At 49.1% G+C, this 13,794-nt stretch overlaps 1 protein-coding gene and 1 long non-coding RNA gene across 3 annotated transcripts; both read left to right on the forward strand.

Annotated features, from left to right (window-relative positions):
* Nucleotides 1-3,879: 3,879 nt before the first annotated feature.
* On the forward strand, nt 3,880-6,147 carry LOC125535215. 2 transcript variants are annotated; one of them, XR_007294597.1, is made up of 3 exons: nt 4,517-4,855; nt 5,056-5,365; nt 5,716-6,147. It is a non-coding gene; the product is annotated as an uncharacterized LOC125535215 (long non-coding RNA). The 2 variants fall into 2 exon arrangements; XR_007294596.1 differs by having other exon boundaries at nt 3,880-5,365.
* A 2,279-nt stretch (nt 6,148-8,426) lies between these two features.
* On the forward strand, nt 8,427-12,755 carry LOC125517239 (probable serine/threonine-protein kinase PBL7). The gene is made up of 6 exons (XM_048682422.1): nt 8,427-8,937; nt 9,026-9,273; nt 10,956-11,359; nt 11,427-11,559; nt 12,003-12,092; nt 12,198-12,755. The coding sequence occupies exons 1-6, from the start codon at nt 8,577-8,579 to the stop codon at nt 12,381-12,383; spliced, it is 1,422 nt and encodes a 473-aa protein (XP_048538379.1). The 5' UTR covers nt 8,427-8,576; the 3' UTR covers nt 12,384-12,755.
* Nucleotides 12,756-13,794: the final 1,039 nt, after the last annotated feature.

Consider the following 13,794-nt stretch of genomic DNA (forward strand, 5'->3'; position numbering starts at 1 on the left):
CGGTCGAATTTTGAACTCACACGGCAACTTTACTTGGCTACAAGTAAAGCTGACTTGTCTGACTCTGGACAAGATTTTCTCTCAAAGTCTTCGCTCGAAGACATAGGATTTGAATTAGGCATCACTTCAGTCATTCTGACTGGTTCTCTTGGACCCCACTTAACAGTATGGTGATTCCTATGACACAACATAAATGAAATAAAACTACGAAGGATCTAAGTCTTTGAGTTCCATAAGCTTCATAGGGAGTCTTCTCATGTCATTGTCTTCAATATGAATATCTTCATAAACCACCATTGTCTTCAATGTCTTCGTACATTTTTAGGGGTCATCTCTGGTAATAAAACCGAATCAATGAGGGACTTCTACCTGTGTTTTCCTGCAATTCTCACAAACACGTTAGTCCCTCAACTAGGTTTGTCGTCAATACTCCAAAACCAACTAGGGGTGGCACTAGATGCACTTACGCCAACGCCTCGCTCGAGTTCAGTTAGAGACAACGCCTCGCACACACGCGTGTACGTGTACGAGAGAAACGCGCATCGCTTGGCCCCCGACCTCCCACCATAACCGGGAACTCCCCAAAATTTTCCTCGCCCTCGCTTCTACCACGGCTTTTTCCGTCATGGACGGCCCAAAGAATGTCATGCAGCTGCGTCTCCGGCCCGCCCATGACAAAAAGCCCATTTTCTGTCATGATTTTTTGTCATAGAAGTAGGAGCCCACCACATCTATGATGATACCGGGTTTTGTCACAATTATCGTCATAGAAGTGTCATATGTATGACAGAAAAAAATTTCGTTCAGCCCAAAATGTCACGGATGTGTCTTTTTTTTGTAGTGATACGTCCTGCTTAAAATCAAGTATGCATGATATTTGATAAGACATGGAGCAGATATATTTTACTTATGCCAGTGCGTTTGTCTATTGCATGTGAATATTAGGTGTGAAACATCCTTGCCACATACAAAGACATTATCTTATGTCCAAATTGTTTTCAGTTAGCTTCTAAGAATATGGTATAATACATTAGAAAATATTACATTGTACAGGAATCCAACTCGGAAGGACTCGTGAATTCCGCTGAAAAAACACTCGTTCTAAATAACCTTCCCATGGAATTGTTTGACCTGCATGCAATGTGTCGTCTCTGACTCTACAGCAATTGAGTTTGTGCTGGGATTGCACAAATGAGACAGTTTTCTTGGTATTCAGTGTGTTGTTTGATGAGTACATGGGGTGCTTGCAGGCCCAGGCACCCAGCGGAGCAAGTGCCAGGTCCCGAGTGCCCTACTAAATCATGTTTTCTTCTTTTTGAAACGAGGCAAAAGACTTGCCATTTCATTAATTAAGGGAGAAGGTTTTAGACAGAAGCCGCAAGCGGCAGACAAAGAAAAATTACTCTCGCGGCATTACAATACTCAAGTGCTTGGCACCCGCCAAAGCCCAAAGCGACGCCTCATGCTTGATCTTGTTGTTGATGACCACCGATGGAACCGCCACGTTGCGGAAGACTAGCGTTTCTCTCGGACCAAACCTCCCAAGAGATGAGCATCATCAATGAGGCAAGGGCTTTGGGAGAGCCGAGTCGAATCTGAAGGTTGTTGTCCCACCATTCTTTGACCGATGCGCTGACCGTCCATGTGGTAGTAGAGATGTGGTGCATTCCAAGCCAAGGAAGAATGTCGTTCCAAATGCGCAATGTGAAGCGGCATTGGAAGAGTAGGTGAGCAGCGGATTCCTGTGCTTGCTTACAAAGGGGACACAAGCCGCAGTTGGGCCAGCCACGACGGATCAATCGGTCTGATGTCCATATTCTGTTTTGAAGAACGAGCCAAGCAAAGAATTTGCACCTCGGGGGAGCCCAGACCCTCCACACAGACTTGACAAGATCAGAGGATATGAGACCTTCAAATTGTGCCTTGTATGCCGATGAAGCAGAGTAAATCCCATCCTTAGTGAACTTCCAAATAATGGAGTCTTCCACATCTTCCTCAAGGGCCACCATTGATAATTTTTCCCAAAGGTCAGCAAACTGCTCGATATGCGCGACGGACAGACCATTGGTGCCATCAATATTAGTGATCCACATGTTGTTGGTCATGGCTTGTTGGACCGTTGAGTTCTTCTTGCGAGAAAGGTTAAAGATGTCCGGCGCTATGTCACGGGGGCGCAAGCCATTGAGCCACGTCGAGTTCCAGAATTGCGTCGTTCGTCCGTTGCCGACAAGGACCGTGGTGGCAGCCGCAAAGAAGTGTCGATCATCCTCCGTGCACGGCGTCCCCATGCCAATCCATGGCTTGCTCTTGTCAGTCCATTCAAACCATAGCCATCGGAGCCGTAGAGCCTTGGCGAACTTATCTAGGTTAAGCACTCCGAGCCCACCCTTGTCCTTGGGCTTACAGATGAGCTCCCAGTTAACCTTGCATTTTCCTCCAGACACCTTGTCTGAGCCTGCCCAAAGATATGCACGGTGAATACTATCGATTTTCTTGAGGACCTCCATCGGGATGTCGAGAGGCGTGAGATGGTAGATAGCAATGGCAGTTAGGACGGCCTTAACAAGAACCACACGGCCCGCAGAGCCCACATGTCTTCCCTGCCAGGGAGGGAGCTTGCCCGCAATTTTATCTTCCAGGTACTGGAAGTGGATACGCTTGAGGCGCTTGACGGATAACGGAAGTCCAAGGTAGCGCATCGGGAACGAGGTGCGCACCGCCGGAAAATCATGAAGAACATCGTCAAGGTTGATGTTGTCGCATCGGATGGGAGCAACCAGACTTTGGCACAATTAGTGACGAGGCCAGACACCTCTCCAAAAGAGGCCAGGGTAGCAGCAAGGAATTGGACGTCTTCCTTAATGGGCTTCACAAAGATGGCGGCATCGTCAGCATAGAGCGAGGCCCGAACGGGTGAAGATCTACCACACAGAGGGTGTAGTTGTCCTTGGGCCATGGCCTTGCAGAGGAGGTGGTGGAGCGGATCTATAGCCAGGACGAAGAGAAGACGGGAAAGCGGGTTCCCCTGGCGAAGGCCACATCCATGCTTCAGTGGATCACCCAAAACTCCATTGATCAACACCCTTGATGTGGCGGTAGAGAGAAAAGCTGAAACCCAGTCATGAAATCTGTCCGGGAAGCGGAGGTGTTTCAGCAGATCCATAAGGAAGTCCCAACGTACAGAATCAAACGCCTTTTTAATGTCTAGTTTGAACAAGAGCGTCGGGGAGTGGTTGCGATGGAACTTTCTTGCCAAGTCCCTGACGAACAAAAAATTGTCATGGATGCTTCTCTTTTTGATGAATGCACTCTGGGCGTTGGAGACAAGATCATGCATGTGGGGGGCCAGACAGTTGGCCATCATCTTAGCAATGATCTTCGCGATGGCGTGGATGAGGCTAATGGGGCGAAAATCCGAGATGCATTCCGCACCATCCTTCTTGAGGATGAGAGCAATGTTCGCCGAGTTGAGCCAGTTTAAGTTCGTGGAGCGCAGATTGGAAAAGTGATTGACAGCAAGCAAAACATCATCTTTTATAATCTCCCAACACGCTTTGAAAAAGGCCCCAGAGAAGCCATCCGGTCCCGGTGCTTTGTCACTGGGGAGATCAAAAATCGCCTTTTTCACCTCTTCCTCCGTGAAGGCAGCTCCAAGCTCAGTGAGATCGCCGGTCGGCACCGGGATGTTGTCCCAGTTGATGTCGATGCTGCACAGCAAATCATGTTTTCTTAGCTATACTGATTAACGTCGGTGAACTAAGATTAATCTGGATGTGTGCAAGTAAGATATGCATTGTTTAGCAAGAGGAACTGTAGTTATTAAATCATTTTGTAGCATCTGGACGGGAAAATGTTTTTGTCATCCGAGGAAGCTAAAATTCTTTCTCAGAAGTGCAGGGTTTCCTTTGTTTTTGCTTGGTCACGAAACTGCACGCCACTATGGCCTTTGTATACTCAATTGAAGAATGGATGTTTCCCGTTTACTGTACATCATGGTACGACTACAAGGCAACTCAAATTTAGTTTCAGTTCTCTTCAGTGTGGATCGGTAAGCTGTTTATCTTACTTTCACTTTTAAATTGTTTGCTCTATCACTACACGCATGTGGTCCTATCTACGTCATTTCTCTTAATTCTAAGATGTTATGAATAGGTTATGAGAGTGGATTTTCTACTCTCGGGTGTCGTACACCCGAGTTTGCAAACAATTGGGAAAACAAGATCAAACAAAGTTGAAAAAATCTGAAAATTTGAGACATCAGACTTTATCAAATATTCGAGCTTCTTGCAAAATTTCAGCCAAAAATAACATCAGAGGAGTTCTCGCCAAAAAAATAAAATCAATGTTCAAAGTTTTGTGCACTGTTTGAACAGTGATTTTGTTTTTTATGGTGAGAGTTCCTCGGGTGTTATTTTTCGCTCAAATTTTGCAAGAAGCTCAAACATTTGATTATAATTTGTCTCAAATTTTCAGATTTTTTTAGATTTTGTTTTATCATGTTTTTTCAGTTTTTTTTTTTTGAAATGCGGTGTACTACACTCGAGAGTTGTCACACCTTTCTATATATCTCATGGTTTTGTGGCTTATGCCTTGGAAGCTTTTTGCCAATGCACAAGTGCAAAGTCCTTTCATTTTCCTCCTGCACACCATCTCTCTCTGTATCCTCAGTCGCGTACTATAACATTTGACAACAAGTCAGTGTTGTGTTGGTCTCAATGGGCTGGCACAGTACTATAGACTATGGCTAAAGGCTATGTTTACAAACATAAAATAATGATTCAAAGAAGAGGAGCAGACGGTGCTACGATATTTACCTCAAGGTGGTGAATCAATGAACCGAGGGACTTATTATTCGGTGAGGCCAGCGGGGTATTCCATTTCCTGCATTTCATCTTCAGTATGCTGACTCCAATCTCCAAAGTCCTCGATGCTTCTTTCTTAGTCCATTTAAATGGGTAATTGTTTTTACCAGTTGGTACATGCTTTTCTTTCAATATGCACTCTCACAATAATATACTTTTTCTGTTCTTCAATTTGATTTGTTGATGGTACAAGGGAATCATTGAAAAAATGTCTTCTCATCAAGGATTGGGCTGTGTTCTCATTATAGAACATAATTTATTATGTGAGGCATTTGCCATTTCAACATCTTGTCTAGGGTATATTTTTTTCCACTAAACTGAACTGCCTCGCAAACAAATTGTATGTAATACCCTCTTCTCCATAAATAAATGGCATCTGCTTGGGCAGTAGGTCATGCTTGGCAGAATCGCCTCCTCCCGGTCTTCAGCACTCCTGCAGGAATTGAGCGCCAGTGTGGTCGGGACACACAGAACACCAACAAGCGACAAAAATGCACCACTCCGTAAGTTATTTTGGCTCATGTTTCGCTAAATTTGAAAGCGCGGACCTGCATGTGTATATAACTATATATACTTGTCCTCGTGGAAATTCAAGTTGCTATTCTTCATAGCATTAAACACAATGAATTTTACAAGAATATTGATAGAGGGGTTCTATAAAATTATTTATGACTTTATGATTATGTTTTTACTATAGTTTATGGTTCAATTTGTACCTTGCAAACTGGCAAGTAAATATCACTTATTTAAGAAACAGAGTGCTGTTAAAATGTGGCTGATTACCTTGTAAATGTTTTACAGGATTCAACGATATATGAGTATACTTCCATGTCTACTTGATCCTTTTATACAGAATATGCAGCCAGAGTTTGGGCAATGATCAAAACATCGCTTGGTTTACATGATGTTCATCCTACGGATTGGGGAGGCATGGTTTCCATCAAGGAGTGGTGGCGCAGCAACACTTACGGGAGGTCGCAATCTCGAAGGCTGCTTGTTTCCCATATTCTTAACCCTTGGGAAATCTGGGATGAGTGAAATGCTCGGGTGTTCCGCAACAATGCGACTCCGGTCGTTGTGCTTGTGACACGTCAAAGCGGAGGCATCATCGGGGTGCCTTGCCGGGCGAAATATTTGTGTAATATAATGCCGCGAGAGTGATTCTTAAAATCTTCCTCTTATTCAATGAGAATGACAAGCCTTTTGACATGTTTCAAACAAAATATGGACCCGAATAGAGTGAAATGTTTAATATGTGCATACCATTTCTGGATTGAGAGATCTATTTACTTATGGCTGGTTTTTAAAGATGTCTTAGTCTTATAAAGTTGTGAAATTCTACGAGAAAAGGCTTGTGAGTGGAATTAATGAGTATGGTGCTTGTGAAGTTTCCTCCATAGCTCTTTTGCAATCAATCATTCATCTGTTATTATGGGTAAATGGTCGTCCATATCCGAAATACACAACAGATTTTAGGTTGCATATATCTATGTCTTACAATCTATTTCTTTCATATTTTTCAGTTATTCCATTGTATGCATGCACATTGGAAGGCAGAAAGTAATGTTGGCTAGTGGCCAGAGAAGTAAAAAAGGCTAACATCTTGAGCTGTATGGAGCATGGTTGTTTTCTTGAAGTTTCTGGTGGAAGTAAAAAGGCTAACATCTTGAGCTGTATGGATCATGGTTCTTTTCTTGAAGTTTCTGATGGATTGTATACCATTGACTGAGAGGAATCGTTCATTCCATGAGAATGGGACAAGAGCATTGTTAGATGGAATTCGGCAGAGTGTAAGTACATATGAGAGGTGTGTTTTCATTGATAGAGGAAGGACGAGAGCATGACACTTCTACATGAAAAAGAAAGAAATGAAAACGAAAATTAAAAAGTAAAGAGAAGAATGCTATGATCTCATGATAAGATGTCGGTCACCACCGAGCACCCACATGAGCAAACCTATAATAGGTCCTAAGACACATAATATGTGATTAAGGGGCATAATTGGATTATGAGTTTGGACCAGAGATACTTCCTAAAGTATATGCATTGTAGCCACTGGAAAAAATAGCGCGCTAATAGCACGCTATAGCGTGTAGAGAATTGCTACGCTAAATTAACTTGTGTAGAATGTCTCGCTAATAGCACGTTGTAGCGCGCTATAGCACATTTTTAGGGGCCACGCTATTTTCTGTAGTGTGCTATTTTTTCATTGTTGTAGCCCAGGCAATAAGTTCGAGTTGTCACACCTTTTTATATATCTCATAGTTTTGTGGCTTATGTCTTCTTAAAGTATATGCATTGTAGCCCGTAGAAACGCACGGGCATTCTACTAGTACTCTCTTAATTTGCAGCGACTGCACCCTGTGAAGCACGGTCGCTGAATAGACGTCCTCCCTCTGTCGTTTGCCTAAAAAACTATTTAATGCCTTGTGCTCAAAAAAAAAAAGCTATTCCCTGTCTCTCTTGTCCCGCTTCTTTCCCAAACTCAACCTGCTCCCAGTAGGCAGTCCTAACCCTAGATCGTCGTCACAGAAAGACAGACCCGCAAAAGGAAAAACAGAATCACAGGAAGACATATACCGTCACGGGACGGGGAGAGTGATAACGCTCGTAATCCAGCAAATACATGACGAAGGCACCGTACGTGCCGTCGCGTGACTTCTTCGTTGGAAGCAGGCGCGCCTCGGTTGGACCTGCATGCATGGAAAGCGTATAGGACGTCTGACACGGGCGATTCGGCGGATCTACGCAGCAAATCGCTGCGGCCATGCGTTCGTTCATCTCTGTCAACCTCGGCCGCTTCTCGAAGCTCGCGGGTAAAACGAGCCAGCTCGCAGCCCAATTCACCCTCGATCCGACGTGCAACGAACCTCCGATGACAGCACGACCAGCTCACGTGTGCAGTGCACATACCCTGGTGGTACTGGTGCTGGCACGTACGACCTCCTGACCATGAGAAGAGGGAACTTCTAGGCGTCAGACGTTCCCTCCCTCCCGGGACCAGCCACAGCCAGCGTCTTCTTTCGCCACCTTGGCTCGCATCGCATCCCGTGCGTGCGCGCTCGCGCGCAGCACAAGACACAACCAAACGACGCTCACGAGCCGGGGAATTTAACGGTGGCCGCATCCCCGCACGCGGCATGTGAGCCGAGGTGAGCCCGGCCCTCTTCCCTTTCGGCGCCTTGCCCGCCCGGACCGGCGGCCACGCTCGCGCGCATCTACTCACCGTCAGACTCAGACAACCCCCGATCCGTCGACTGGCTTTTACCCGGTTCATCCCAGCGGAGGCCACGGCGTACGTGCCCGCGCCTGCCGTTCACGTTCGTCCGTTCGCGCGCGCGTGGTCCCTCGCGCGACAAGGCCAGAGCACGTCCGAAGATGCCACCATGGCGACACGCTGAATTCACCTTATTCTACCGCATCGGCGCACCGGCGTTTGGTCCGGCGAGCTGCCGGGCTGTGTCAGGTGCGGTTACATTGCTTCGTGGGTTAAAGTACTGCTAGACCACGCTCAGGTAGATTCAGAGAAGAATGCCCACTTCTATACCCTTCTCGTGCGCCAGCCCCTCGTCTCCTCCCCTCACCTCCTATAATATCTCCCTCCGCGAGCACGCTACGCTTCCGCTACTCCGTTATCTCCCTGTACACCGCCCGCTCCACCACTTGCTCGAGCTGCTGGGTGCTGCTGGCCCGGCCGGCCACCGTCGGGCCGGGATGGCAGACGTGGCAGCGTTCGGTCCCTCGCCGCCGGCACCGTCTCCTCTCGCGGCCGCCGACGTCGCCGCCGACGCGCTCCTCGCGCCTTGGCCGCTGTCCCCGTGGGCGGCGCCCCTCCGGCCCGGCGGCGACGACGGCTGGTCGAACCCGCTCTTCGCGATACTGCCGCTCTCGGCGCTGGCGATAGGGCTGGTGCTGCTGGTCGCCGTGGCGCTCGTCCTGGTGCTGACCCGGCGGGCGAAGCTCAGGCTGCTGGCCGCCGGGGACAGCGTGGACGGTGACAAGCCCGGCGCGCCGGCGTCCAGCTGCGGCAGCAGCGTCCGGGGTTACCAGAACGGCAGGTGCTACGCCGCCACAGGTAAGCCGTAAGCGTGCGCTCGCTCGCTTAGCCAATGCAGCAGTGTGGCCTCGAGGAACGCTGGTGGTGATGGATTGGTGTGGCGCAGGGTGCATATACGGCGGGCGGCTGGGCCCGCTGGGGCTGGCGGCGGTGCAGCCGCGGAGCCGGGGCGCGCAGGTGTTCACGTACCGGGAGCTGGAGCGCGCGACGGACGGGTTCGGCGAGGGCAACGTGCTGGGGCGGGGCGCGTACGGCGTCGTCTTCCGCGGCCGCCTCGGCGACGGCACCCCGGCCGCCATCAAGCGCCTGCAGCTCGACCCCCGCCGCCAGGGCGAGCGCGAGTTCCGCGTCGAGGTAATTCATTCATTTGTTCAAGCTGCACATGCATCTGCACATCGATCGGCTCACGTCTCGTCCAAGTCCATGTGCGCGGGCGGGCGTGCGCACGCACGCCGCCTTTGTTGCGCGTACCAACCTTAAGCTTAGTTTCTACACGCAAACGAACCACCAGCGGCAGCAGCAGCAGAGAGGAGAGGGAGCGGTTCGTTTGGGTACGTGGTTGCTGCTGTTTGTTGTTGAGGGGCGCCTGGGAATGGGATGGATCATGCACGGGTCGGGGGAGCTTGTGGCACGCGTACGTAACCAGGGAAGGGAAGGAAGGCATCCAAGTACGCATTCTGGTTGGGTCATTCCGTGGCCACGGGCGGGCGTTGGTGACAGACTGTTGGCGTTGTCTTTAGTTGGGGGAGTGAGAGAGACGCATCACCACCAGCATCAGCCAGGGGATGTGTTGCGGACTCAGCAAGGCGAAACCGCAGCAGAATAGCGGTGCGGGTGCCTGACTCCTACGTTCGTTTGGCGGATCATGCGCAACTTGCCGCGCCACGGGTGAAAGGGTCCCTTGCCTTGCTTCCCGACCGGGCCGGAGAGCCGCGCCGTGCCCTGTGCCGTTGCCATTCGGGCAGGGGAGCTCAGTGCCCTTGCAGTACTACTACGTGACTCTGCTAGCAAACCGTGGTCTTATCGCCCTGGCTCGCCGAACCATTTCAGACTAGTATAGCGAGACTAGACTAGGCACACAGTCACATCACAGGCTAATCAAGTTAGTTAACTTCTGAAAATCCAGCTCCACACAGTCTCTTGTAGCCTTGTCTCATCAGCCAAACCATGTTTTGGACTGGGACTGCCATATTCAGTTTCCTGTGGGCAAATTGGGCGCTCCTGTAGCAGTTCACTGCGCCAATGTAGAATTGACTATGCTGTATTTTAACATCACGCATGGAATTGTCTGCAATAGCGTCTGTGGGTCTAGTTCGTTCACGGGCAATGCAATGCATATGCTGGTCTACGGCCGGTTGACTTGAAGGCCCCGGATCCACACCATTAAGATGAAGAACCTGCTAACACCTTCTGCCTCGGTCCATGCGTTTAATTGCCTAGCTAGCAGGGCCATCTTCTAGAGCAGCGGCTAAAGTCCGGGGGCGCACGCTGGCTGCTGCCTAGCTGTTGATACTATCTACGTACCTGCCGTTAACAAATCATACTGTAAGTGGTGATGACTGACACACCTGAGTGCCGCAATGTTGCTCTGTTGGGCCGATTTCATCCATGGATCCGGAGACGAACTGCACCCGCATGTGTCATGCGTGGGCGTGTGGGTCGACGTACGTTCTTGCTTCTTTTGCACTCTTTCCATGTTTATATACGCTCCTACCTACATAGTACTCTTAATTAACAGATGAGATATAATTTGTTCTCATTCATCTTTTATAGCCATGGAATGTGATGCTATAAGATGCTATAAGATGCGTGTGTGCTGACGTGAATGTTATATGTTCTTATTTTCCAAGTGAATAAGACCAAATTATATCTCATCTAGATGAGTTCTAGGTATTCTTCTTAATTAAGCCTGTTTAAGGCATTAACTTCAGTTTCCCCGATTTGGTGGTGTAACCCCATGAATAATGATCAGAGTGTTGATCGAGCCATGCAATGCAATGCAATCAACTATAATTAGCTACGGTTTATTATCACAGGTGGACCTGCTGAGCCGGATGCACTCGCCGCACCTGGTGGGCCTGCTGGGGTACTGCGCCGACCAGAGCCACCGGCTGCTGGTGTTCGAGTTCATGCCCAACGGCAGCCTCAAGGGCCACCTGCACCCCGTCGTCCCTGCCGCCGGCGCCGAGGGGCAGCGGCCGGCGCTGGACTGGCAGACGCGGCTGGGCATCGCGCTGGACTGCGCCCGCGCGCTGGAGTTCCTGCACGAGCACACCTCCCCGGCCGTCATCCACCGCGACTTCAACTGCAGCAACGTCCTCCTCGACCACAACTACCGCGCCCGCGTCTCCGACTTCGGCACCGCCAAGGTCGGCTCCAACAAGGCCAACGGCCAGGTCGTCACCCGCGTCCTCGGCACCACCGGCTACCTCGCGCCAGAGTACGTAGACGAATTTCCCAGCTTCTGGTTAACAAGATCCATGGCTGACGATGCTGTTGCGTTGCAGGTACGCGTCGACGGGGAAGCTGACGACCAAGTCGGACGTGTACAGCTACGGGGTGGTGCTCCTGGAGCTGCTGACGGGCCGGGTGCCGGTGGACACGCAGCGGCCGCCGGGACAGCACGTCCTCGTCTCATGGGTCAGTGCACAACTCACCACACTGTTCAGCAGCGTACCGTCCCTCATGTGGTTTGTCTTAGCCACCTAGGATCCGTGCCATCGGCGGCAACCATGTGGTCGCCGAGATTTAGATGTTCGACACACAGCATAAATGCCGGGGGGGATTACATACATGATAATAGTGACAGTAGCGAGATTAGGACCAACAAGGCAACAACAACAACATACGTGGCGCTCTGGTTTGCTTGCTTGCAACGGAAGCAGGGGACACGAGCATAATAGCACACCCCTCTTGTGTAAGCAGCCGGGGCGCCCTGAAACATGGCGAAATCTGCATGCCATATTGCCATCATATCATCGGTCTTGCTAAGTCTCACTCGACCGAGACTTCGTTATGTCTGGTTCTCATGACGTGGAAATCAAAAATGGTAAATGACTCCTGTGCGTGCGTTGTGATAACAGGCTCTTCCACGGCTGACGAACCGCGAGAGGCTCGTGCAGATGGTGGACCCGGCCCTGAAAGGCCAGTTCGCCGTCAAGGATCTCATCCAGGTGGGTGACCAGCGGCCCCCTCCGTGCATGATCGATCGATTTCCGCCATGGATGTGCAGCTCTGAGCTTCTTATTTTTTTGTATCGTGGACGCGTGTGGGTGCAGGTGGCGGCGATCGCGGCGATGTGCATACAGACCAAGGCGGAGTACCGGCCGCTGATGACGGACGTGGTGCAGTCGCTCATCCCCATCGTCAAGAAGAGCCCCTCCATGTCCTGCTCCTCCACGCCGGCGAGGCCCCTGCAGCACGTCGTCTACATGAGCCCAGCCGCTGCCACCAACACGTCCTAGGCCGCCACACGACACGATCGTACGACGACGACGGGTTGGATTTCTCAGCGAGCTGTTCACGTCAGTAAGGCTGACGCGTCTGAACTGAAGATATCAGATTTCTTTTTTTTCTGCGAGCCCTAAGTGGAAGATATCAGATTTCTTTTACATGGGTTTGCCCGAGCAAGTCCTCATGCTGTATAGAGCACCACAGGTCCTTCACTTCTTCAAGACATGCTGCATTGCAAGCTACCGTTGCAGGTGCACTACATGCGTCGTGATTAGTATATGTGTTTGGTCCATAATACATCATTGTTCTTTGTATAAAAATGTAGGAATACACATTAAATAAAAATTATAACTAATTATTAGTTTCCTTTTTGGGAGCACTCAGTTGAGTGTTGTTTGATGGAGTGTAAAATTCATGCACCACATTAAGTTTTTTTTAGTATAGTAGTACCACATTGTAGACCTTTTCTCTTTGGGTGCGGTTAGGTCTCAGTCGACTGAAATTTAACCAAGTCTCAGTAAAATGACATAACATACTAGAGAGAAAAAAAACTGAAAAAAATTACACAGATCTCAATATAAGATCTCACGGATATAGTATCGATTGAGACTTTCTCAGTCGGCTGAAACTTAGCAAGACTGTTTACCTATCGGTGAGAGTATTATGGAAACAAAACTCAACGAGGATGAATTGATGGACAAGAAAACCGGTATGCACCACCAAGGCATGATTGTTTCCGGCTATGGTTGAAAGTAAGTGGTTTCCCCTTTTTTTGGCAAACAATAACCCTCGAAAGAGGGGTGTACTTATATTATTAGCAACTAAGGCAGTGTACAGAGATCAAGTTTCCTCTAGGAAATGAGATGGCTTCAAAAGCCATTTTGGATTTACATCTTGAGCCTTTGCTGCAAAGAAAGCTACAGTTATAAGGAATTCTACTGGAATTGGAGATGGCTTTCTTTGCAAGAATTCTATTGAAGATAGCTTTCTTTGCAAGATTATGAGCAATAAGATTCTTGAACCTAGGACTATGGTAGTAAAGCGGTTTCTTATTTGTCTTGAATGCATAAATAGTACTCCCTCCGTTTCAAATTACTTGTCTTAGATTTGTTTAGATACAGAAGTATCTAGCACTAAAATAAGTCTAGATACATCCGTATTTAGACAAATCTAAAACAAGTAATTCAAAACGAAGGAAGTACTTCGACTACATGAGCCCGCAGCAGCAGCGGCACGGACCAGCTGCTGGCAGCTAGCAAACGTCGAAAATCACAACACGTACGTACGAACGACGGGCAGGATTTTTCAGCTGGCTGCGCTGCACTGCACCTGCACGTCACTAGGGCTGCCGCGTCTGAACTGAATATATCAAGATATTTCTTAGGGCAACGATCTGCGTCGGTGCGCCGGCCCAACTGTTGG

The sequence above is a fragment of the Triticum urartu genome, chromosome 1 (assembly GCF_003073215.2).
Source record: "Triticum urartu cultivar G1812 chromosome 1, Tu2.1, whole genome shotgun sequence".
Taxonomy (NCBI): Eukaryota; Viridiplantae; Streptophyta; class Magnoliopsida; order Poales; family Poaceae; genus Triticum; species Triticum urartu.

Excerpts from the sequence above, each read along its gene's own strand:
- LOC125517239 (XM_048682422.1), top strand. The coding sequence starts at position 8,577 with ATGGCAGACGTGGCAGCGTTCGGTCCCTCGCCGCCGGCACCGTCTCCT. Across the intron at positions 11,560-12,002 it reads AGCACGTCCTCGTCTCATGG|GCTCTTCCACGGCTGACGAA; the intron begins GTCAGTGCACAA and ends TTGTGATAACAG. Across the intron at positions 12,093-12,197 it reads CCGTCAAGGATCTCATCCAG|GTGGCGGCGATCGCGGCGAT; the intron begins GTGGGTGACCAG and ends GTGTGGGTGCAG.